Source organism: Lepidochelys kempii, chromosome 1 (genome assembly GCF_965140285.1).
Source record: "Lepidochelys kempii isolate rLepKem1 chromosome 1, rLepKem1.hap1, whole genome shotgun sequence".
Lineage (NCBI taxonomy): Eukaryota > Metazoa > Chordata > Testudines > Cheloniidae > Lepidochelys > Lepidochelys kempii.
The window spans coordinates 62,900,200-62,926,543 of record NC_136380.1 but is presented as its reverse complement, the minus strand read 5'-3'; the positions used below and the strand labels follow the sequence as shown (position 1 = coordinate 62,926,543).

Sequence of the window (26,344 nt, the reverse complement as noted above, 5' to 3'; positions counted from 1 at the left end):
CAGATATTAAAATGCTAGTAGTTGGCCTATGTTAGTGTTCCCACCATTGCTACCAAGGAAAGTTTATTCACCTAGATGCTCCATTATCACCTGAATGATCCAACTAGTCTTTTAGGATTCTATGAAGGTTTGCCAATGACTGACATGTCTCGGGGAGGGACACAATTACAGTAAGAACTTTCAACTAACTAATGAGTCAAAAGCAATACAGTAACTTATAATTAAGAAAAACAAAGTGATGTTGTTTGTTTACACGGACCACAGTAATTTATAATGTTTAGTCATTTTAACATACATGGCCATAATGACAAGTTTTGCTTCACTTAACAAAATGCTATCCCATGAAGTAAACAAAGCTCTGTATCATCTCTCTGTATAATGATATACACATGACTGTTCCATATGATTTGTACTTCTTTTTATGGTTATATTACAGTTCAATGAACTAGCCATTTAACTACTTAAAAATTAAAAACATTCAGCTGACTTTTCTTGGATTTATCTGACATTAAGAAAGGAGAATTTCCAGGATTTAAAATGTATGTATTGATGTGATTAAATGGTGAAATGGGTAATGTTGTAATGATTTGTAATTATTTAATAATTAAAGAGCTCTCATGAATATTCTTGAAGCCCCTGTGGAAAAGCCCAATAGTGCACTGATTTCATCAAGCATTCAGATCAAAGCAGAAATTATTTTTATATCACCCTTTTTACAGTGTTCTAAATGCAGTCTATGAGCAAGTCACTTTTTAATTTCTTCTGCTGTTTTCTGTTCTATCTATATCATATGAGTTAACATTCTGGGTTTTTTTAAACTGACATCTTGATTTTTACCATATGAAAGAATCACTCATTAATTGTGGCTGAACGACATTCTGAGTGCAGTAAAAGTGGTCAGATTTCATGAGCAGCATAGACTTCCTGTTGCAGGCTAAGGCGGGATCTGTTGCGGTTCAGTGATGAGACAGAACACAGCTTTATGCAAGCAAACAGGCTGGTCAGCGGAGATGGGCTGTTCTGCCCCCCCTGCCTTCCACCTTCTCCTTTTATTATATTTCTCCCCCTAAGCATTACACACTGCTACACAAAGGAATGTATGACGTTGATTCATATGCTTAGTTACCATCCTCTATCTACTACAATCCTGGTTCTCAGGCCTTGAGCCCAGGCTAAAAAAACCTCCCACAGTTGCTGTCCAAACAATCAAGTTCTCAGGGTTCATATCTAGCCCTTGTCCTTGGATAGAGCAATGTGTGCATTGCTTCTAGGAAACAGTCAGGGTGTGCCCCGCCTGCTTCCAGGTGGAATAGCTAGACATTAACCCTTCATCTCCCCTTTTTTGTTTATTGATAATTGGCCATCTCATGGTAGCCGCCAATTTGTTTTATCATGCTATTTAACTCCCAGACAGACAAGGACATAACCTGGGGAGCTTTCCAGGGCAAAAATTTTACAAAGTCTTAACAAGGAAGGAATACATTGTACACAGCAACAACAAAAAATAAGCCCAATGATTACAAACACAAAATAACCAAAAGCTTAACATCTGCAATATAATCATCTAAAAGGGGTACACTTCTTTTACTACAATTGTAACCAGCAAAAGGCAATATAAGTATCATTCTACTAAGACAGCAAAGGGTGCCATCACTTAAATTTGCAGGAATATAATTAAAGGTGCATGAACCACAAGTAAAAACCCATCCTGATGGTAGGATGATATGGCCATAATTATATGAAACATTAACAGCATGGGAACAATTTAAAAGGGATTGAGAAATTTTTTGACAGCCCAATGGCACCTTTGTACTAGTGCAGTTAACTACACGCGCACAGGTGACATTGTGAGCCCCGGCCGGGTACGGTGTGTGAAGGAATATAGCCGTGCGAGGCAGAGTATAGTTGGCCGGGCCCCAATTAGCCATGCTAAAATACTGGGAGAAAAGATTAGCATAAGCAAAGAGCAGTATCTTATTCTCCTTCGGGCTTGTAACGGGGGAGGCGCTTCCGAGCCAACCCCTACAGAAAATAGCAGGCACAAAAGGCACACAATCATCACAGAATTAGCAATGATTTGGGCGAGAATCGCCACAAACAAAGTCTTAGGAGTTTCTGGCTGCTGATCTGCTGCCAGTTTTCGTTGAGCCGTGGCGACCAATGCTTTTACTGCTCCCCCTGTCACGGGCTGGCTTGGGACGTTACGCCTCCTCCGTTTCCGTCCCGCCGTTGTCGACTCGGGGGGCAACGCGGTCTCCTCCAAGGTCAGCTGAAACTCTGGTATGGGATTTGACAGCCCCTGGTGCCATGCCATGTTGTTTAAGTGCTGGTCGCACGCACCGGGCTGGAACCCACAACGGTCCTGCAGGGAGAGACACAGCAGCATATCCCCGACCCCAAGTGATTAGAGGTGCTGGGCCCAGCCACTGTGGATCGGGCAGCTGACGGTAAAAGACACGCGGTCTTTCCAGTACCTCAGATTTGTGAAAATGCCGATCCGCAGGGGTCTGCTGATCTGCATTCAGTGTTAAATTATTTAAAGTAAACAAGAGAATATACATCTGTTGTTGAATGTCTCCTAAGGTTCGGAGACGCAGCTCCCCTTGTTTTAATTGTTTATCTAGCAAGGTTTTGAGTGTGCGATTGGCACGTTCAACAATGGCTTGGCCCGTGGAATTATAAGGGATTCCGTGTTTAAGACGGACGTCCCAGCGGGCACAAAAGGTGGAGAGGGCTGCAGAGCAGTAGGCTGGGGCATTATCTGTTTTAATTTGGCAAGGGCGACCCATAACAGAAAAGCAGGCCAGCAAATGGTGAATAACTTTGTTAGTGGCTTCCCCACGTTGTGGGGTTGCCCAAAGGAAGCCTGAATAAGTATCAACGGAAACATGTAAAAATTAATAGGGGCGGAATTGTGGTACATGAGTAACATCCATTTGCCACAGCTGATTTGCTGCGGTACCTCGGGGGTTAACGGCATAAGAAAAGGTAGGAGCAGCAGCAGCACAGTGGGGGCAGGAACGAACAATGGAACGTGCATGATCAGCAGGAATGTGAAACTGCCGGGCCAAAACAGAGGCAGACTGATGAAAAAAGGCATGGCTTTCAATGGGGTCAGAAAAAAGGGAATTTACCTGACCACGCAACGCGCGATCGGCGCGTGCATTGCCCTCAGTGAGTGGCCCAGGCAGAGGGGTATGACTGCAAATATGAGCAACAAAGTAAGGGAAATGACGAGTGGCAAGAAGATGCTGTAAGACGGCGAGTGAGACAACGTCGATCCAAAGCCTCCTCCACCCCGAGTTCGATCCTCGGCAGCTGGCACCTGATAGGGGACTAAAATCAATTGTGCAATTGACCGTCCACGCGGGAGCGACTGTGGAAGATGAGTCCACACCTGAACCTTAATAATGCCAGTGTAATCAGCATCAATAACCCCTGGAATGACAAAAAAGCCCTGTTTCCCAGCATGTGAGCGAGGGAGAACAAGACCTACAAAGCCGGCAGGGAGAGGTCCCATCACCTGTGTAGGTATGGCACAGACCTCCCCTGGCAGCTGAAAGTCAGTGTCCTCCTGCATGATCAAATCAAGCCCTGCACTTCCAGCAGTCGCTGCCCTCATAGAGTCTACGGATTCCAAGGCAGAGGAGCGATTGCCTGAGTAGGAAACACCCCCGTTTGGCCCTGGGTTCGGGGGGGACCCGTCGTGCGGTTTCCCGACCCGCTACGACACTGATTAGCCCAGTGATAACCTTTCCCACACTTGGGGCACTTCTTTGAGGGTCGGGCTGGTGCCTTAGATGAGCGGCACTCCCGCTGAAAATGACCCTCCTTTCCACAGCGGTAACAGCGCTTCCCCTCCTTCCCAGTTTTTCTGAGGGCGGCAGCCAGAACTCCAGCCTTGTGGGCTTGTGTGCCAATGTTCTGGCACGCCCGCAGCATGTCTGAGAGCTCTAAAATACCAGAGACTTGTGCTGCCTGGAGAGCACGGCGGCAATCCTCATTTGCATTTTCAACTGCCAATTTTAACAGGAGCTCGTGAGCTGCCTCAGTGTTATCCACCTGTCGGAGGATAGCCTCCTGCAATCTGTTGGTAAAATCCAAAAAGGACTCTAAGGCACCCTGACGGATACTGACAAAGCTTTTGGTAGGCTTGCCTGAATCCGGGACCTTCTTGAAGGCATGCTGGGCACAGGTGGAGATAATGGGGAAGACGGCCTGAGGGAGTTGAGACTGCATCCCAATAGTAGCAAACTGGCCCTCCCCTGCCAAATGCTCATAAATGATACCTTGCTCTCTATATACCTGGGCTTGGCGTTCTGCCATCTGCCGATACTCACTAAGCCAAATAACATACTGACTGGGTGACAACATCATGCGCAGCAGCGTTTTCCAATCCTCAGGGATTAGGGAGTACCCAGCACCCATCCCTTCAATGAGACCACGCACAAAGGTGCTAGTCAGGCCAAATTCACGAATTGCTTTCTTTACCTCTCTAACCACCGAGTATGGCAGAGTGGTCCAGGTGCCCACGGGGTTGCCCTGGTCATCATTCTGCCAGGTCACCGGGCAAACGGAGACCAGATCAGCCAGCTCCTCTGCTGTAAGATCTGATCGAGCTTTCGCTGCGTGAACCATTTGTTGCACCAGCGAAAGCTTCTGAGCAGATGCAGATGACTCTCCGGGGGGCCCCATGGGGGGAGGGTGATCACACACCGGCTCCGGTGGGGAAGGCCAGGCAGGCGGTGGTAATAGAGGCACTGGGGGCAAAGCAGGGGGAGGGATGGCTGCAGGAGCAGACGGGGGTGGCAGGATCGGCAGCTCCTCTGTTGGTGCTGAAGAGGGCCTTTCCGAGGCGACACGCTGTGTCGCATCGCCAGGAGGGGGGATGGCTGCAGGGGCGGACGGGGGTGGCGAGAGCACCAGCCTCGCGAGGGAGGGTCTGTCCGAGGCGACACGCTGTACCACGTCGTGGCAGAGGTGCCAGGCATGTAAAGCCTGCACGGGTGCCCGAGGCTCTTTGTGCAATGTCTGGCCCAATCGCTCCCAGTCCGCTAGCTTAAGGCTTCCAGCTTCAGGATACCACGGGCACTTGGCACGCACCTCCTGTAGCAGGAGAGTGAGTTCTCGAGCCGGGCAGTCATGCTGAGCCTTACGCAGCAAATACTGCAGCTCATTACGGTGTTGCACTTGCAAAGCAGAGAGGGAGCTTCCCATACTTACCACAATGAAAAATACTCACCGGGATCCACGAAGTGGATGAGTGACGCGTCTGAAACCCTTGCCGGGCGAGGTGAGTGCTGAGGGCCCCACGTTTGGGCGCCAGTTGTTGCGGTTCAGTGATGAGACAGAACACAGCTTTATGCAAGCAAACAGGCTGGTCAGCGGAGATGGGCTGTTCTGCCCCCCCTGCCTTCCACCTTCTCCTTTTATTATATTTCTCCCCCTAAGCATTACACACTGCTACACAAAGGAATGTATGACATTGATTCATATGCTTAGTTACCATCCTCTATCTACTACAATCCTGGTTCTCAGGCCTTGAGCCCAGGCTAAAAAAACCTCCCACAGTTGCTGTCCAAACAATCAAGTTCTCAGGGTTCATATCTAGCCCTTGTCCTTGGATAGAGCAATGTGTGCATTGCTTCTAGGAAACAGTCAGGGTGTGCCCCGCCTGCTTCCAGGTGGAATAGCTAGACATTAACCCTTCAGGGATCAAACTGGGTTTGTAACTGCAGATGAATGATAACTTCTTGTTGCAGTTACAGCCATCCCACTTACCCTGGACTGGAAACAAAGACAAATGAAGATGAAAAGGAAAAGTAACAGAACAATTTATAAATGAATTTTTTCACTTCTGACATGAGCTCATTTGGGCTCAGTTCAGTCCCTGGGAAACTAATTCTCCTTCTAATTTGTGTTTACAAAATATATAAATTGCACTAACCAAAAGGTAACATTTTCTCCAACTAATCCAGGAAATATGGTCCAATCAGGGGGTGGTTGGGGTCCATTGGTAGGGCAAGGCTAAGGAAAGCTCATGATTAAACAAAAATGGAGACTACCTTCCTGTTTCGCCCCAGGAGAAAATGGTTCACAGAGCAGGGTTGAGTTATAATAGTGGAGCTCTGTGGGCATATGGGTGTGTGTGTGTGTTTGCATGCATGGGTGTGTTTTGGGGAGAAGTTCTGACCCTGATGAGCAAGGAAACTGTCTTGAAACAAAAAGCATCACTGGAATAACATGTTCAGTTCTGATAGCCACACTTCAAGAAGGATGTTGATAAATTGAAGAGGGTTCAGAGAAGAGCCAAGAGAATAATTAAAGGACTGGAAAACATGCCTTAGAGTGATAACCTAGATTGAGCTCCCTGAGACTAACAAAGAGAAGGTTAAGGGATGACTTGATCATAATTTATAAGTACCTACATGGGGAACAAAAATTTGATAATGGGCTCTTCAGTCTAGCAGACAAGGATATAACAAGATCCAGTGGCTGGAAGTTGAAGCTAGACAAATTCAGACTGAAAATGAGACACGCATTTTTATTAGTGAGGGTATTAACCATTGGAACAGTTTACCCAGGGTTGTGATGGATTTTCTGTCATTGGAAATTTTTAGATCAAGATTAGATATTTTTCTAAAAGATATTCTGTTGTTCAAACAGGAATTAATTCAGGGAAGTCCTATGGCTGGATGATCACAGTGGTACCTTTTAGCCTCATAATCTATTAATCTAACAGAAACAATTGTTCCTTACCCTCAGTCACTCTGCCTAGTATGAAAGTGTAAGTCATAAATCAATCCCTGTTTTCTTTACCTCTTAAATTTAGAGTCAGGCAGATTCGTACATTGAAGATATGGTTAAATATTCCGCCAATGGCATTGAAAATCGAGCTCAGAGGCCTCTGGATGAAATTTGGCAGTGATCCATCAGTCCATCTCAGAGATGTACCCTTCAGAAAAGTAATACAGAAGTTTAATGAGAACTGCAGAGAGGACAGGTATTCTAATACTCTGCTGGGATTGAAAATGAGTGAAGGAGTGTGAGGGGGCTTCCACAGAAATGTGTGCATACCCTTATTGCCTACAGTCACATTATTGGCCTGTGGAGCTGCATGAATAATTCATTTTGAATAATGTATCATATTCACTTCACCTGTTCTTCCATTTGTGAATTGTCCTCAAATAGATTGCAATTTTCCTGAATCTGTTTGTTATTCTGAATCAGTCTATAACTCACTTATGACGAGTTCATTGCAGGTATTTGGTGTTCAATTTTTGAGATGTTTGGAATGGACACTGAGAACATGGTACATTTCTGGTTCCTGATTGCATGTATATAATTCATAGAATCAAGTTTCTAGTTCAAATAGTAATGATTACAAATATGAGGTTCACTTTCTTTGAATATTCCACTAATTGTAAATTCATTGTATCAACAAAAGCCCCTACCATAAACTCATTTCCTAGAATATTGCTGAGAAGACAGTTCAAGTGAATTCATTACAAAAATCTGAATAAATATATTCACAGAAGCTTTTGATAGTATTAACTCATTTCTACTGAGTTTACATTCTGCCAGGCAGAAATTAAACCTAGAATCCATTCTCCACATGCCAGTTTATCCAGCGAAGCCTGAACTCAGGTCATCCTGCAGTTGTGGGCTAGTGTTGGCTAAAATGTGTGTGTGGTGGGGGGAGGATGGGGTTCTGAAGAATTTTTTTGTTAAAAAATCAAATCTGAAAAAAAAAGTGCTTATAGCAGCTGAAAATATTTTGGTTTTCCGCAATCGAAAACCAATTTTTGGGAGGGGGCTCAAAGCTAAAAATATTAAGTTGATATTAATATTAATCACTGAAAATCAATACATTTTCTATGGAAAATTTTTGCTCATCCCTTCTGTAAACCTCTCCTAGCTGGTTATTGTTTTCATGCCTTTTCTGAGTACACTTACCTTTTGGTGACTTCCTCCTGTCCAGAACTGGGTTGTCCTTTTGTCTGCATAACTGGCGAGGTTCACAAGGAAATCATTCTGAGCTGCATTGGAGATGCTGGTGAGGTGACCTCCCTCTGCTATCCTCTGGCACTCTGCAGGGTAAAAGCAAATTCGACCCAGGGACATAGAGTGGGAAAGAGAGTGAGGGGAGAGTTTGTGAAACAAAAAGGGGAGAGAGAAAAGTGGAAAAAGTTTGGGTATGGGAGTGAAGAGGGAAAGAGAGACAAGAATATAAGAGAAAGTGAAAAGAGAAGGGCAGTGGAGAATGAAATAGAAAGGGGGGAAATAGGACATAAGAGAGAAAGTTGTATAAAGGGAGTAGAGAAAGACATACAAATGGAGCTAGGCTAGTGGAGTGGAGAAGTGTGAGAGGAAGCAATAATGATAAAGGGGAAAACAAGAACATTAAGTGTGGAAAGCAGAGAGGGCAGAAAGGGAGAAAAGTAGAGAGAGAAAAGGAAGATGGAGAAAATTGAAAGGCCAAAAGTGTTTAAGAAATAGATTTTCTTCTTGTTTCCCCAGCCATCCACCAATCAAGATGGGGTAAAGAGTTTCTTAACTATGTTCTGCTGAGTGGGATTGTGTGATTTTTGCCTCTATCTTCAGGTAAGAAGATGGTTTTTCTTTCCCCTAAGGCAGGAGGCCCCTTTGTCTGCAGCCTGAAATAAAGGCACAGTTTGCTTTGGCCCTAAGGAGCCCTTTGCCAGTTCACCTTGATGACTAAGGCATTTGTTTTGTCATTTAAACTGAACATATTCTCATAGCCATAACCTCAGATTGTATAAATCTTTCTCTTTTTACTAAAGAGTTCCGTGGAAAGCAGCACCGCTAAGCAAACATTTACACCGAGTGCATTTGAGGGAGGTGTCTGCATTTTGAAAATTAGCATATTTTGACAATATTTTGAACTCCATCCTCCCCCCACCCCATATCAGTACATCAATATAGACCGGCCTCATCTGGTATAATTAGAACAGGGAGCGAAGTGAAGTCAGATTATCTTTTAGCAAGCCTCTGAGATTTGGAGGAACACAGACAAGGCAAAAGGAATTTTCTCTTCAGAAGTGTTTTTATGAGGCAGAGAGATAAAAGTTAAGCCTCTTAGGGATGAGTTAGCACATTCAGAGTGGGGGTGGGACCAACTGCCTCATAAACAGGAAAATCACCTAACCTTCTCTTCAGTTTGGTGTTAGGATTTTAACAAGGAATTAGAAATTCTCTGGCTTGTTCCAGAGTTTAGATGGAAAAATGCCAATGTTCAAAGGCAGTGAATCCTGTCCAGTGGAGAGAGATGGGATTAAATGAGAACTGTTTTCAGATTTCAAAAGATCTGAGAGCTGAGTAGGAGTTGGTTCATAGCCACTTGAGCATCTCACATGGCAAAGCTGCATGCTGGTAGCTCACCCACATGTTCAGCCCTGAAATGTGTATCAAGTACCTTCTGCCAGGATTGATACATTTCAGGTAAATCAGAAAGGAAGGAGAAAAGAAACAAAAAAGTAAAAGAAGATAGAACAAGGGGAGAGAGAGAAAATTCTCATTTTGAAGAACCTGGTACCTCAGCATCGGCCCATGTATTTTGCTCCTGGACAAACTTGTAACACTGGCCCATGTTACTGACCCATCCATCCTGACAGGGACCTTGGCAGAACAATTCTGACTCTAGTAAGGAGGAGTCAGCTTGAGCTGGGACTTGAATGTCCTTAGGTGAAGAATGACTGCCCCCAAATATGCTGTCCAAGAACCGGACATCACGACGTTTGACACCTGGGTTCTCGTCACCTATGAGAAATACAAACCAACTCCTAGATAGAGGTACCGGAAGAACAAAAGTCCATATATCTCTCTGGACAATATGTCTCCCTCTCACCTTGGATGTCTCTTTAAATCTATGTGAACTGAGTTATAACAGTCTATATAAAGTGAAACAAGGATGATTTACTGAATATAATTAGGAGCAAACGTACTAGATATTCAGCGGGACAATGCAAATTCAGCAAATGAAGCGCACTCGTCTTAGGAGTCAAGTTCTGATGAGGTCATAAACAATATTAATTTGCTGCTCTCATTGCAGGATACAATGGATCCACTTCTCTACTTCACAAAACCATGTCAGTGGTTGGTGCAATGCATCGCAGCTTGCTGATTCCTCTCTGGCTGTGCCCCTGGGAGAGACTGCAGGGGGTGCAGCAGGTCAGAACTGAAAGGCACTGGCGGGTATTGTTTGGTTCTGCAGATCAGGAGTATGTGTATTAGCAAAGCTTTGTCAGGGAGGACCCAGGACAGGACTAGCAATGTGAATTGCAGGCTGGGGCTGAGATGTATCAACACCTTTAGGAGAGAAGGAGGAATACTAGAACAATACAGGTCTGTCAGGCCAGAATTAAGATTAATTTTGTGAAACTAATTGCAGTCAATTTCTTTCCAACATCCTTCTTAGTAAACAATCAGCACAGTTGGATTCAACTTCCAAATATCATTGATTTCTCTCCCAAAACCTCATATGGTAATTTCCTCTACCTTAGAATCTGTTGTATTATCCATTCAAATTTCATCTTGTGGAAGCCCTATTTTCCCCTCTAGAGCTAGATGGGCCTGGCACTAACCCAGCAACAATATGGGGAGGAAGGTGCACTGAACAATTTCATCCCACCACTCTCCCCTTGGAGCTCCCTGCCAGGATACCTGCACACTCTGGGTCACTTTCAGTATCTGGGGACTCAAGCCATCCCACAGGGGAGAGGGAGGGGGTGAATTATGGTGCTGGACCCTTCCTTCAACCTGCCTGATAACCAGCAGAGATGGCCAGGAGCAGAGAGTGGAGTGTGCTGCACCAACTTCAGGGACAGTACAGGCATAATGCAGTGGTCATGCTTCCACTGCACTCTCTGGTCTTCCGTGAGAGATCCCTCCTGGAGTGGTCCTTAGGGTGGTGCAGGCCCACACCACCTCTAATGCAAGGGGAAGTCAACAGCACAATGGACACGCGCACACACACACACTCTCTCTCCCCTCCCGCCACCCCCCAGCATCTCCTAGGCCTGTCAGTCTTAAAGCAGCTCATTCTCATTTTATCCCTGCCTCAGTCATACTCGGAAGAGTTGTACTTCTGGGTTGAGGGCAGGGTGTGGATCATTTGGAATTACTGAGGACCTTTTGCAGCTCTTTGCATGTAGAAAGGCTTGCACAAGGGCACATCACGCTAGACCTGGCTCCAACCTTTGCTCACTGTCACTGCATTACATAAATATTAAACAATACACCAGATTCATTCTACGTTAAAAACCCCCAAAGCCTCAGAATTTTTACTCTATTAACTTTAAAATAATTCTGTGCTGCTAACAACAAGAAGCAAATGGTGAGGCTGTGTTTCTTTTTTTGCAGCATCAGACAGACATTCTAGATGCATTATACTCACCTTCCAAGCCAGGGAGAACCAGTACGCCTAGAATCAGGAACAAAAATGGAAGGGACTTCATTGCTAGGAGACCTTGCGACACTGTTGCCTGCAATGTGTAAATATCAGGTAGAAGTTGTTCATCCAGGCACCTGACTGCCGGTCAAAGTAAGAAATGGAAGAGATCTGCCAGGGCATCTCCATTGGTGTCAGTGTAACGGAGGAGAGAAACAATGTCTTTACATCATACTCCATAGATGGTAGATGGTTTTATCATGGTTTTATCATCAACATGACTCATTATGTTGTGTAAAATATTCAGAAGTGCCTAGGTGACTTGGGAGCCTGAATGCCATTTTCAGTAGTGACTTAGGGCCAGATTTTCAAAGGTATTTAGGCACCTAATGATGCAAAAGACGCCTAATTGGGATTTTCAAAAGCACCTAAGCTGGTTATGTGCCCAACTCCCATGGAAAGTGTTACCCCTAATCTCACCTAGACTAAGCCTCTCCTTGTAGGCTTGTTCCCACACTGTGTTTCCTATTCCTTTGTCCAGTTAAGTTTCAAGAGTCTTCAGGAATGGGGCTACCACCACTTCCCTTTGGGATTCTAACAGATGCCTCTGTCAGAAATGTTGCCCTGTGGTTCAGCCTAAATATTCTCCTTCCTAATTCTCTCCCATTATTCCTAGTTATAACTCTCTGTTCTGAATAAGACTCCTTCCATGGTGTTCACACACTTCAGATACACAGAGACAATTATGTCCTCCCCGATTCCACCCCACGATTTATTAAGACAAACTGTACATTTTTTGTTCTTTTAATCTTCCTTTCTAAGTCTGTACCTCCAACTCCAAAGAGGGTAGACAGGAGTGAATGAATGAACAGCAACAGCACCCATCAGAGGCAGCTCAGCAACAAGTTGCTGTCCACTCACACAGGAGCTGCCTAGATGACACTTTTATATTCTAGTCTCAATGACATGCTGAACTAATGATGGACTGAATAGGAGGAAAATAGCTGCAGCGCTAAAATAACAATGGTAGGAGAGGGGAACAACCCAGGGAAAGGAATTTTGTCAGCATAATGAATGAGGATTTCTCCATGGACTCCATAGTTAACATTAATGTGACTCACATGGCTAACTCTGATACACAGCAGGCCAAACTCAACCCTAGTGTGACTTGGCTTGGCTAGATGCTGATCTTCATTACATTGGGGTCAAATCTCAGAATAATTCTATTTAATCCATTGGGGTTACTCTAGATTTACACAAGTATAGTGGAGATTAGAATCAGGTGCAGCGTCCTGAAAACACTCCCCCACCCCCAATGATTAAGAGAAAAAGTAAGAAACGTATAAAGCGGAAGCAGATACATGCATAAGAAAGACAACTGTTGATATGTGTGTATAATATAATAAATAGACTGAGAGAGACAGAGAACTAGAAACACACAGAATGAAGCATAGTAAAAAAAAAGAGATTGATAAATACCATATTGCAGATTCTCTCTGTTTTTTCTTCCTCCTTTTCACTTTGGTGTGAAATAAAAACTGTGTCCTTGAGATATTTATGATGCCAGCTTTGGCAAGGATGGCTACTTCCTTTGGTAAATGAGGCCAGCTCTAATATTTAGCTTGAAATCTTTTTAGATAATCTCTCTCCCTTAAACAAAGATGGGTGGGGTCCAATTCTGACATCTGTGCTATTTTAAGCACCCATTGCTTGTTTAGCAAAGCCTTTCAGAAACACACCTTAATCTGAAGTGTCCACTGAGAAATGATATGAGAACAAATAAGTTCCCTTCACAACATGGGAAGAGGTAGGGCTGACCTTCTAGGATGACCCTTATAAAAATAGGCTACAGTACTGGTTCCAAATACAACAGTAACATCTATAATATTTGTGCCCATCATTGTAGAATACTTTGTCTAATGGAGGATGAGGATGAGGTAGGGGAGCAGAGAGAGAGAGGTGTCTATGTGTGAGTGTGTGTTTTGTAGGGCAGGAGCCTAGAGTTGAGAGAACATGGAAACTATATTTCTTATCCCGTCAGATGAAGACATTCCCTTCAGGACAAGGCTGTTGATGAGGCAATGGAACAAGTCAGAGCTGAGAACCCCTTCAAGCTCCATTAAACATAGGATGATAGAATGATAAGACTGGAAGGGCCTCAGGAGATCATCAAGTCCAGTCCCCTGCACTCATGGCAGGACTAAGTATTAAGATACACAAGCTTCCCCATGACATACCGTTTTCTTAAACCTTGTCCAAACACCCTCATGTACAGTAAATACTTCCTGCATTCATTAAATGCTCTGAATCACACTATGTGATTAGAGCATAAGTCTGAGTTCATGCATTCATTTAAAACCCAAATATTTATTAAAGGAGTTGAAACGAACTCCTTTTCCCCTTTCTTTGTACAAATATAGTCTCATTGCCACCAGGTCCAGGGAGAGTTGTTCCCTAAAGCTAGTCCTGTCTCTTTAAAATTAAAGAGATATAGTGATTAGCTGGGGTGTATTCATTAGAGAGACCTCAGGGGATGGATCCTAGTGCCTCCTTAAAGATGGACTGTGGGTGGGACTGGTTCTGTATAGCTCCAGGGTGTGTATCCCAGTGGCAAATTTCCCTTTATTTTATCTTACAAACAGCATATGAGGGCCTGCCTCTGCTATCCTAACTCACATTGAGAAGCATCTAATCAGGCGAGATACTCACAATGTGAGCAACAATTGCAGAGTCATATCCTTCATCACTAGGCTGCTTCTCCTGCCCTTCTGGGTAATGTGGTACGGGAAAAGGTGTTTGGTGTTTGTTCTGTGGTGAAGGACAGTGTATTAAAGGAGGATTATGTACTAAACCTATAAAATGATGGTAAATAAGTGGTCTGAGTAGTTTACCCACTTCTCATTCTCACCATAATATATTTATAAGAGAATCAGTTTCTGAGTGCATACTGCATGCCGTTTACTATATAGCAAAATGTCTTTCCACTACCACTAGATAAGTACATAGTAATGGTACCAATTCATTTAATCAATGGATTGGACCTCTCCTTACTTGGTTCATGACTAGTCTGTGAACTGATAATCATTTTCTTGAATTTATTCATTACTTGAAATTACTCACTAAATACTTTCTGCAGATAATTCTCAGCCTGTAGATTATTTGTGAGCAGCTCATTGAGCGTAGTAAGAAATTGTGCTATTTTGATCAGACACATAAGACACATTGTACACTTCCATTTCCTGCCTGGATGAACATAACTCTGAGAAGGAAGTTACAGAGCATGCATTTAAAATTTGCTTTCCATGAATATCCTGCAGTATTCCCTGGAAATTCACAGTTTCTGTGAACATTCCTATCCGTACATTCATTTGCTAGAATATTCATCAAAAGTAAACAGAGAAAGTTGCTGTGTGGGACTTTCAATTGACTGAGGAGTACAAGTCCATTGAAAGTCAATAGGACTTGTGATTCTACCTCACTTAGGTGCATTTGAAAATGCCTCCTGCTAACACAGATGAAGGACATTTGTTGATAAATTTGAAGGTATGTTTATAGAACATTTTTGTAGGATTCACCTGGGTCTATTCTCTGTTCTCTCTCCTTGTATCGGGCTGTCTATCTGCTGTTTGTTTCTCATAATATGGGCATGCTCCATTTCCCAGCACACCTGCATGGTGGAAAGATTCACTGTGCTATTGGAAGTGCTGGTCTTCAAAACTAAGTCATTCTCCCAACAACCCCAGCTGTCTTTGCACAAGTGTTTTTACAACCACAAAATAAAGACTGAGCAAAAGTTTCATTTAGCTGTTCAGACAACATCCAGATCCCCGGGAGAAGTAGAATGGTCAGACCCATTCCTACACAACAAAGATGGAGTCATTGTAAAAAAATCAGCAGGTTGATGGTCAGAGGTTGCTCAAGGCACTTGGCCAACTTCCCAGAGTTCCTTGTAACGCTCTCTCTCTCCCACTCTATGTTGCTAGGATATTTGTCAACAGAATGAACGTGGCAGTTCCTGGGAGAAACTCAGTTTTGTATTAAGGCTGTCTTGTGTGGAAAAGGGAAGCTGTATTTCCGGGGGTGAGTCAGAGCTGAACAGAATTTGCTTTATGTATGAGGTCTTTCATATTCCAGGTAACTCAACGCACAACACTGTAAACTAAATGCTAGCAACTCACTAACAGGGTAGACAAACGCAGCAGGTGTTGTGCATTAAGCAGCAGCACACATAGCTGTAGATGTCAGAAGCAGTTCTCCTAAAAGAGAGAGCGGGGGAAATGTTGACCTGGATTAGCCTTTACATGCCTATTGGAAAAGTGCCATGGGATCTTTGATTTCACCATGGTCAGAGTGGGGTGGGATCACCTTGCTGTAAATAGCCTATGATTTCAGGAAAGATTTAATTGCTATGCTTTCCCCTATGCTTGAAATACCTTCCAAATCCTGCATACCATGTAACCTCCTTTTCCTTCATATTCCTCCTCACAACTCGTCTATTCCCACAGTCTCTCCAACGCTGACTCCTACACCCATGCTGCCCTTCTAACGTAAGTAGGATAATAACATTTAAAAAGTAGGTAGTGCAGTGACCCAGAGTATAAAGGACGCAACCTTATTAGCTTGCCCTGCGTCGTTTCCCCTTCTATTATGTCACACCGTATCCAATTTACCACACAATTTTAATAGGCTTACTAACGCGGTATAGCACCTTCCTCACAATTGACTTCCTTGGGACTTTTTGTGGGGTAGGGTGCTACCTAATGTGAATAAGGGTATCAGAATCTGACCCTTAGATTGTAAACTCTTTGGGGCAGGGATTATATATGTATTGTCTCTGTAAATCACTATATACTTAAATTAATCCCTCGCACCAGCACTCTACAATGGGTGAAGAGGGATAGGAAGGTGTCTCCATTTTAGCTTTATGTAGTGTGAGGTCTGCATGGTTTCCGAAGTCCAGTTTGAAAGGTGACAATTTACAATTCACAGTTATGAGAGCAAAGCATTTGCACAAGGGAAAGGCAGACAGAACTCTGGTTTTTGTTCTTCTCTTCCCCAGGGCAGTGTGCAGAGTTCATTCCAGGTGGGCCCAGTGATCCAGTTCTTCTTTATGCTTATTTCCAGGGCCTCCAACCAGAGCCCATTCCGTATGGGTCTGGAAATTTAGTTCTGCTTTTGTTCCTCCCCTCCGAGGAGTTGTACTGGATATTTGAAGATCATGAATAATTATTGATATAAAGTTTGGTTTTGTCTCATGTTTTTGAATCTTTTGAGAGGCTGGGTAAGGATGGGTGAAAATTGGAAGAGAAATCCTGGTCCCCGTCATTCTCCAAAAGTTTTATGCATACAAGTTCCTCCATCTGCTCAGGATACCTACTTACTGAAGGTAACAGACTGATAGCAGGCCTAGTTTAGTGTTCTTTGTATTTCACTCACAGTCTGGGGTCTTACTTAACTCTTTTAGTTAAATGAAACAGAAATGTCTCTTTAGGAGCAGAGGTAACAACCTAGAGGATGCTATCCATTCTTGTAGCCTAGTTTCTGTGTATATTTAAATGGTAAAGAAGGTTAAATTAAAACTTGTCTGTAAAGGTTTCTTCCTCAGGTTTAATTACTGCTTTATTTAATAAAATCCCCGTGCAATAGAACAATGGACGTAAATCCCCTCGTTACAGTTTGAAATCAGTATAGAATCAGATGTAAATTTAGTCCTAACTGTTAAATTGCCATGCGCTGCCTTGCTCTTACAGGACCTGAAGCGAGGCCAGAAATGCTACCTCTATAGCATCATGAGAGTTTATGACAGCAAACCTCTGAGGGAAATGTTGTCCCATCAGTACATGCTCAATCTCCAGCGCCAGAATTTGCTGGGTAAGTGCCGGCTGGTATTGCTGTGTGCATCAGCAATCTATAGAAATTGGAGACTGGAGGGTAAACCTGGGGTTTGAGTGAATAGGATAAGAAGTTTATGGTGCCATATAATACACTGGACACACAAAATGGAGCCTGGAATAGTTTGTAGGCAGAGGTGAGGAAGCCTTTGGCTGATGCGCTCTGCCTTCCTCAGCAGAGGCCACTCTGACAACAAGCAGCAAAACACTCTAGGTTTGATGTTATTTATTCATTCGCAGAGTGCCTATCCTTAGCTCCGGGTGTTATTTTACAGAAACATTGAATGCATAAAATCAGAAGATAAAAGATATTAAAAATACTATGTCCTCTCCTTCCATCAAGGTGTCCAAGAGCCATTCTCTTCATTCAGCCATCCCATCCCTCATCCCACACTCTTACCAAAGGCCAACAAAAATCAGATGGATCTTTGTGGCATGCCCTGAAGGTCAACAAATTTTGGCTTTGATAGACAATGAATTTGAGTTGAAGACCTTTCATGGAAATTGCCCTACCAGCCACACCCTCTCCGAACCCACACATACCAGCCCAAAGAACTGTTAGCTCAACTGCCTGTGCTGACCACAACGGCACAGATATCTACACAGAAAGGTAGCCCTTGAGGTAGCTGGGTCCCAAACTATTTAGGACTTTGTAAGGTCAAAATCAATTTATTAAATTCCACTCAGATTACAGGGAGGAGATTATGGTCCGTCTAATTAGAGAGGTAAAAATGGAGTCAAGTAGCAGAAATTTTCTTCTCATGATTAAGCTAGGACCACAGATGCACAAGTCTCAAATATCATTTCTTCTTTCACCACTGACCGCATTAGGGACAATGTCACATCTCCATGAGACAGCAGCTGCCAGCAAAAGGTTCTGAAGCTCTAATTGTAGTTACAAATATTATCTTCAGACTTCATAGCTCATGCATGGCAAGGAGCACTTCTCATCCCATCAGTTTTAACACACCATGCTGCATGATGTGATGCTGCTGTATCACTTGTTCAGCTAGTTTTTATGTGCAGCTTGATGCTTTCCCAATGCAGGCTCCCCTCTCTGGTGAATTTATTGATATGCAACATCACTGCCCGTCAAAGATATAGCACTTGTGCATGTATGTGTGTATAATATTTGATTCCTGTCCATTTTCCCTATCCTCTCACTCAGGTCATATTACTGAGCATGAAGTCAGGTTTTACACCTCCTTTCTGGATCAAGCTGAAGAGAGAGACCCAAGGAAGGTCTCAGCTAGAAACAGCACCTCTCTGAAGTCCAGTGTTGGGAGAACTCAGCTGGGATTAACAGCCTGTAGTTCATAGAATGTAAGGCCAGAAGACATCACTGTGATCATCTAGTCTGACCTGCCGTATAACACAGGCCATAGAACTCCTCCAAATAACCCCTGTTTGAACTAGAACCTCTCTTTTAGGAAAAGATCCAATGTTGATTTAAAAATTGCCAGTGATGGAAATTCCACTATATCCCATGACAAATTGTTCCAATGGTTAGTGTCAGTGTTAAAAAATTGTGCCTTATTTCCAGCCTGAATTTGTCTAGCTTCAACTTCCAGCCGTTGGATCTTGTGATACCTTTGCCTGCTAGACTGAAGAGCCCAGTTTCAATTTTGTATTTCCCAGGTAGGCACTTACAAGATATGATCACCCCTTAACCTTCTCTTTGTTAAATCAGGTAGGATTAGAAAAGGCAGCATGGACATACTGAGGTCCCAGTGGAAAGATGTCTGATAACTGCCTGTCCTTCACTAACCTTTTTCTGTTAGAGTCAAACTCTGACATTAATTGATATCAACTATCCCTCACTTAAACTTAATCTCCATCTTTCCCACCAATCTGTAGAAATTCACAGTGACTGAGTCCAGCCAGGTAGACTTTATGGGGACTGGGGGGAATGGCAGTTAGTCCATCTTTCTGTGTTTAAAGCACTGGCTGTATTTCAACGTTAAAACGTTTGCGATGCGCTGTGTGGAGGTGGGGATGGCTGTGTTGGCTGCCTTGAAGAGTGGAGAGGTATGTGACAAAAGCAGGCTGAGAGCGGGCTGGATGGCAGACAGCATAAAGCAGCATCTATCTGGCTATGGTACTGATTTAGGCTGGGATTTTCAATGGAGACTAAGGTAGTTAGATGTCCAAAGGCAAAAAACTTTCAGTGTAAATTGGATGCTGAACTTCCTTTGAAATCCCAGCCTTAAACATGTAATGAAGAATGTCAATGTGTAAACAAAATTAAAACTGTTCCACCATATGAACTTTCTGCTGGACAAAATAGAGGCAGCTAATCTTTTTAAAGTCTGGGAAGCAACTTGCATGACCCTGGATCCAATCTTTTGTCTGTCTCCTCCATTTAGGAACAAGGCCCGGGTCCACTAGCTCCCATTTCACTTCCTTCACTGTACTGCATATCTGCTTTGAGTTGATCTGCACCCACCTCCAAGTGACACAGTGATGGATATTGCATACGCCAGATATTCTATTCCTGCATTCTATGAAGGGCTTTCCCACCACATCTATGTCTGAAAGAACTGGGCCTCTTCTCCACGATACAATTAGATTCCAAACCTACCTCCCATAGCCCTAAGGAGGGCAACAGTGAGATCATCCTGAACCATGCCCCCTTTAACAACCAGAAGACAGGAATCCAAACCAACCTCTCTTGCCTTTAACTCTTAAGAAAGAAGGAGGGTGTAGAAAATTAAAAAGAATGCAGTAGGATTAAGAATTAGGAGATGTTACAAAAAATACTAACTTTGGTTGAGGCTAATTGGCATCCCAGCTGACAGTCGGTGCGTAGAGGGCAGGGATAATACAGGCAATGGAGCAGAAGTGGTTTGTTCAGGCCAGGGCTGAAGCACATTTGTGGTGAAGTGGGAAGAAGCTGGCACTGCTGAATGTGGTCCGTAATTGGTCTGTAATTAGAGGACATCACTCTTCAAGGCTGTCAATCCAGACCCTTTTCTGAGCATCAAATTCACTTCAATAGAACCAACTGAATTTTTTCTATCAAAACTGTTTTTCGATGGAAAGTGGATTTTTGACTAAATGAGAGCTAAACTGGGTTTTCAGTGGAAAATTTTGACTTGGAAGACGTAGTCCAGCCAGGCAGGCTGGGAGAGTGGGGGCATGAGCCACCCAAACTACAACTCCCATGAGTAGGGTGACCAGATGTCCTGATTTTATAGGGACAGTCCCAATGTTCAGGGCTTTGTCTTATATAGTCACCTATTACCTCCTACCCCATGTCCCAATTTTTCACACTTGCTATCTGGTCACCCTACCCATGAAGCACTGTGGCAGCATAGGAGGACACTGCCCTGTAACTAAACATTGTAGCAAAAGGGTTCAGTTTTGATTTTCCCGATGGAAACTTTCAGTTTTGGTTGAAAATATCTGATTTGCAGGTTTTTGATGAAAGGTCGTGTCAAGGTTCCTCCCCCACTCTGAACTCTAGGGTACAGATGTGGGGACCTGCATGAAAAACCTCCTAAGCTTATCTTTACCAGCTTAGGTCAAAACTTCCCCAAGGTACAAAATATTATACCTTGGACTGGCCGCTACCACCACCAAACTAATACTGGTTACTGGGGAAGAGCTGTTTGGACGCGTCCTTCCCCCCAAAATACTTCCCAAAACCTTGGAACCCACTTCCTGGACAAGGGTTGGTAAAAAGCCTCACCAATTTGCCTAGGTGACTACAGACCCAGACCCTTGGATCTTAAGAACAATGAACAATCCTCCCAACACTTGCACCCCCCCTTTCCTGGGAAATGTTGGATAAAAAGCCTCACCAATTTGCATAGGTGACCACAGACCCAAACCCTTGGATCTGAGAACAATGAAAAAGCATTCAGTGTTTTACAAGAAGACTTTTAATAAAAAATAGAAGTAAATAGAAATAAAGAAATCCCCCCTGTAAAATCAGGATGGTAGATATCTTTCAGGGTAATTAGATTCAAAAACATAGAGAACCCCTCTAGGCAAAACCTTAAGTTACAAAAAAGATACACAGACAGAAATAGTTATTCTATTCAGCACAATTCTTTTCTCAGCCATTTAAAGAAATCATAATCTAACACATACCTAGCTAGATTACTTACTAAAAGTTCTAAGACTCCATTCCTGTTCTGTCCCCGGCCAAGACGACTACAGACAGACACAGACCCTTTGTTTCTCTCCCTCCTCCCAGCTTTTGAAAGTATCTTGTCTCCTCATTGGTCATTTTGGTCAGGTGCCAGCGAGGTTACCTTTAGCTTCTTAACCCTTTACAGGTGAGAGGAGCTTTCCCCTGGCCAGGAGGGATTTCAAAGGGGTTTACCCTTCCCTTTATATTTATGACAGGTCGCAATTTTCCACAGGGGGAAACGCCCCCCAGCATTTTCTGAGCAGCTCTTCACTTAATCAGGCTAATTATGCAGCAATTAAAGGCCTTATTGTTAGGCTAACAATAAATCTAATTACATTCAACTTGATTGGGATGAGTAATAGCAAAGGGGGATCCTGATCAGCAGCACTCCATCTGACCCAATGAGAGCACAGGCTGCTGAAGACCTTGCAGGATGGGGTCTCTTGGATTGCTGGCAGTTTTCTGATTTTGCCTCAATTTTCTAGCCTTGGAGAGAACCACAAAGGCATGAAGTCCTAGTGACATCTGCGTCTATACAATCATAATGAATTGCTAAATGCACCAGAGTTGATGTAAATAAATCATTGTATCAGGCTCATTTAGCCTGGTGCCTATCGTCAATTAACTTGTAATACAATCCCAGCACTGAAAATCCCTTTTTCCTTTACAATTAGATTTATCCCTAATTATAACTGGAAGACATCATGACAGTTTTGAAATACTGAGTTGTACTAAAGCTCACAGCAATATTTATTCATTTATTTAGATTTTAAAACACCCATCTGCAAAGATCTAGATGGCTCAATGATTAATTAGATGTACAGTGACAACCCAGCAATATTAAAAGCTTATATATTGGTAACACATTAACTCAGCCAACTAGTAAATCATAGCAGCACAAAAGCTCCTTTCATCTTATGTCTTATGGCAACATACCTTCAACCTTCCCCCAAAACTCCATCAAGGAAATGGTGAACCAGTGGAAACCAGTCCCTACATAACGACAGAAGAAGCAGGACTTGAGTGACGGAGAACTTTTCTCCCTGAAGGTACCTCTTGAAGGACACAGCAACTGTTTAAGAGATCACAGCAAGGTGCTCAGATACTATAGTGATGAGTGCAGTATAAAAACATAAATTGTATAGAATATGTAAAGTTTACATGACACTTCAGGGGAGTGATGAAGATTGGAGAAGGAAACTGGGGAGGTAGATTGTAGTTGTACACAAGATGGAATATGGCACTGGGACTAGGACATTTTGTAGGTTAACCTTTTTAATATCTTTTAGAGTAAGGTGTCTAAAATACTGTTCCTTTTGCAATGCTGTTCACTGTGCAATATTCTGCTATCCTATATACACATTCACATTTTTCTAGGACACTTAGGAGACTTTAATTTTTTACTGCTGAGCTCATTCACAAAATGTTTTCTCTATAAGGCTCTTTGATATAAAATATATCTCACATATTATTTTTGACCCCCACCCTCCCTGAGAGAACCATTTTAGAGAGGAAACAATGTTTTGCCTCTGGTGATCAGAGGTTAACAACAGATGGACTACAATCCTATTCTGCACCAGCCTGGAATCCAACCCAGCTCTATATGATTTCCTCCAAGGGTTTCGCTTTAGAAAACTACTATTTTTTTAGCTAGCAAAGGGAGATTCACATTGTGGTAACAATCGAGAGTTCTCTCTGTTCTCTTCCCTGGGTAATGTTTTATTGCTGAAAATATAACATATCCTATATTGTGGATCAATTTCCAAAAACATACTCTCTCACTGTAATGAGAATATATAAAAGACAAAACAAACCATAAACATTAGTGGTATCTCAAGATGAAATTTTGTTAAGCATGGCATATTGTTTTTGCAATATATTTTACTACACCATTACAACATATTATTCAATATAGCGCTGCTATCCATTACTGTAGCTATTTGGTATATACTGCCAATTGATTTAGCAGTTTAGTTGCATCGTTCTGTAGATTTTAGTAAACAGAAGACATTGTGCTAGATTATGAGTATGACTTGTGTGGCTGTGCATGGTAGTAAGGTCCTGCAAGGTCGTGGAGGACCTACTGAAGACCCTGAGTCTAGACATGGTGGTGGGAAAGAGCAGAGGAATCATGCCTGCTGTTCCTCACAATGTGAGCCACGATGAGGGACAAGGGCAGGATGGGGGCATGGTGTAGGCAGATACATGGTTCTGCCCCAGCCTATGGCCCAGCGAGCAGAGCTGGCTGGACATGAAGAAGTGTGGAGGGGGGGCAGAATATACCACATCTGATAATGAACTGACAGCATATGCCCTTCACGCTACATAAAACAGGAGCTCCAGAGAAACGATGATTCAGGGGGGTGTCTGGATCATACTCTCTTCCCAGAGCTTCCTTTGGAGAAGCGTCACCCTTTATCCGGGGCTGAAAGTAAACTCTCAATTTAGCCTGTAGCTGGTAAAGATGAAATCCAAAATTTTCTTGCTATCAAAACTGAAACATTGTTTTAAGTAGCACCTGACCAGACTGCTAAAGTGAATCTAGTTATTAAATCTGTAAACAGTGATGAGGAGCATGGTTCAAAAACCAGAGGGCCATATCATGCCATTAGTTTTTCAGCAGAACTCGCCATCAGTCTCCTATGTGAGTTCCACTTAAAAACTGATGTCAAATCTATTTCCCTACCTATTGACACATGGGGCCTGATTCCCCACTCTGTTACACCACTTTCACACTCTTGTGGCACCAAGTTAAGAGAGTGATGTATCAGACCCATCATATTTACACCAAACCCAATACAATATATTGGTGTTAAGCAATTAAATAATATAATGTAGTTGAACAGAATGCCAACTTTTCATCCACAAAGAACACCAGGAAATCTTTTCTTTTCTTTTTTTTTTTTAGAAAAAAGAACATTTTAGAAAAAAGAACATAATTTGAGCAAATGCAAAGGGAAATCTATCATCAGCACTCAGCAAATGAGAAAATGAATGATTTAAGATGCATAACATATAAACTTTTTTCTTAGAAGTTATCAAAGCCAGTAAAAGATCTAAGGAATAAGAAATAAGAATAAAAAAAGAGAATTCAGTAGAGTAAAAAGGAAAAAGCTACACACATTAAAACAATAACAGGTCAGTTTGCTGTAGTAAGACACATTAATAGAGTATAAACCTTTAAATGCAACTTTGTGATTTAGCCTGAGTGGGAGAAAATAGTTTTGAAATCTCCAGTTCAAAGAGGTATGTCAGAACTTCAGATGTCTGTCTTTGATCTGAGCGTCTGTTTAAAAGCTGAAATGCTGACTCTGGGTCTTGGATGTTCCATGATTTCAACTTTAGAAAGTAAAGCCCAGGCTCTGCACTGACATATACTTCACAGATTGACATCATATTCCTAGCACAAAAATGATACGGCCAAATTCTACACTGTAAATCCACTGAAATCAAGGGCTGCATGAGGTATAAATAAAAAAAAAGAATTTTGCAGTACCTAATAATAATAATATGTTTTCCAGTTGCATCCACAATGTACTTGCCATTTTCCTCATATGTCTTTGCCTCATATTTTCTACTGTTTTTTGTACCAAGCGAACAATACCTTGTCCCAGCAGTTCGCAAACTGTGGGTCGGGATCCCAAAGTGGGTCCGAGTTCATTTTAATGGGGTCGCCAGGACCAGCATTAGACTCGTTGGGACCCAGGGCAGAAAACCGAGTCCCAGGTCCCGCCACACGGGGCTGAAGCCCAAGCCCTGCCATGCGGGGACCTCAGGCTTCAGCCCTGCGCAACGGGGCTTGGGCTTTCTGCCCTGGGCCCCAGCGAGTCTAATGCCAGCCCTGCTGAAGCCCGAGCCCCATCACACAGGGCTGAAGCTGAAGCACAAGCAACTTAGCTTTGCGGGCCCCTGTGGCGTGGGGTTGTGTAGTAATTTTTTTTGTCAGAAGGGGTCACAGTGCAATGAAGTTTGAGAACCACTGCCCTATCACAACCCCACACCCACCCTTTTCTGTGGATACTCTTCTAAGGAAAGCATTGGAGACATAGAACTAGCAAATACACTCAAGAGAATAATTGTGCACTATCAGGGGGATAAACCAGGTAACTTAATACTTTCCATGATTGGCAGCTGTGTTAAATTCCACATGAGAAGCTGAAATTCTATGCAGCCGTGAGAGCACCTGAAAGGATTCTGTTTCTGCTGGTGGCAACCAGAGTTATTTTAAAATCAGTTTGTAATTTTAGGCACAGTCTGGAGCAAGGGGTGATGTATAATCTCCACCAAGACATTATGCAGAGACACTCCTCCGATTCATAATTCCTCTCTCCTTCCTTGCTTCAGAGAGGGGGTATAATTTATTGCTAGACTTTACCAACAGTTGCACTGCCCAGCAAATGGGGTTGGTGATGCCAAAGCATCACTCCCTCCCTCACCCACTTGCCCTAGGGTGGGGGATAAGTATATAAGTGTGAAGCAGCTGGCTCTGCCTACACACCTGAAGCTAAGCACCAGGTAGTCTTACTCCCTAATGTAGATCCAAAACTCAGCAACTACACATTTGTTAAGAGACAGATTGTGAGCTCCTTCCTGACAATGATGAGCAAATATTCACACAAATAGTTCCACTGCTTGCAATGGGGCTACTCATGTGAGTGTTCACTAGTGCGAGGAAGGAGCTCACAAGCTAGCCATAAACAGATTTTTTAAAAACAATCTTCCCCAGAAAACATCTGCAGCCCTGTCATTCCTGTAGATCACCAACCTGAGCAGCAAAGTCTAAAAGTTCAGATTCTTCCATACTTACTCACCACGTGCAGTACCTTACTCTGGAAATAGTCCCACTGAAGTCAATGGAGCTCCATTCTGAACCTCTATTTAAATTGAGCATTACCTGATGCTGTG

At 43.1% G+C, this 26,344-nt stretch overlaps 3 protein-coding genes across 6 annotated transcripts; 1 reads left to right on the top strand and 2 right to left on the bottom strand.

Annotated features, from left to right (window-relative positions):
• Window positions 1-979: 979 nt before the first annotated feature.
• On the bottom strand, window positions 980-5,706 carry LOC140911759 (uncharacterized). The gene is made up of 2 exons (XM_073345514.1): window positions 4,492-5,706; window positions 980-2,362 (listed from the first exon to the last, which is right to left on the bottom strand). Exons 1-2 carry the CDS (start codon window positions 5,215-5,217, stop codon window positions 1,826-1,828), a joined length of 1,263 nt encoding a protein of 420 aa, XP_073201615.1. The 5' UTR covers window positions 5,218-5,706; the 3' UTR covers window positions 980-1,825.
• Window positions 5,659-10,109, bottom strand: LOC140912274 (snaclec bitiscetin subunit beta). Its single transcript, XM_073346875.1, has 6 exons — window positions 10,102-10,109; window positions 9,550-9,803; window positions 7,957-8,090; window positions 6,820-6,955; window positions 5,706-5,787; window positions 5,659-5,674 (listed from the first exon to the last, which is right to left on the bottom strand). The coding sequence occupies exons 1-6, from the start codon at window positions 10,107-10,109 to the stop codon at window positions 5,659-5,661; spliced, it is 630 nt and encodes a 209-aa protein (XP_073202976.1).
• A 5,296-nt stretch (window positions 10,110-15,405) lies between these two features.
• On the top strand, window positions 15,406-20,469 carry FAM216B (family with sequence similarity 216 member B). Of its 4 annotated transcripts, none has more exons than XR_012156210.2 (5): window positions 15,406-15,490; window positions 15,916-15,957; window positions 16,535-16,796; window positions 17,161-17,281; window positions 18,470-20,469. XR_012156210.2 is itself a non-coding variant. In XM_073324154.2 (5 exons), the coding sequence occupies exons 3-5, from the start codon at window positions 16,698-16,700 to the stop codon at window positions 18,619-18,621; spliced, it is 372 nt and encodes a 123-aa protein (XP_073180255.1). In that variant the 5' UTR covers window positions 15,406-15,490; window positions 15,916-15,957; window positions 16,687-16,697; the 3' UTR covers window positions 18,622-20,469. The 4 variants fall into 4 exon arrangements, 1 of the variants encoding a protein (XP_073180255.1); XR_012156208.2 differs by having other exon boundaries at window positions 16,470-16,796; XR_012156215.2 differs by having other exon boundaries at window positions 15,916-16,796; window positions 18,470-18,624; window positions 18,845-20,469.
• Window positions 20,470-26,344: the final 5,875 nt, after the last annotated feature.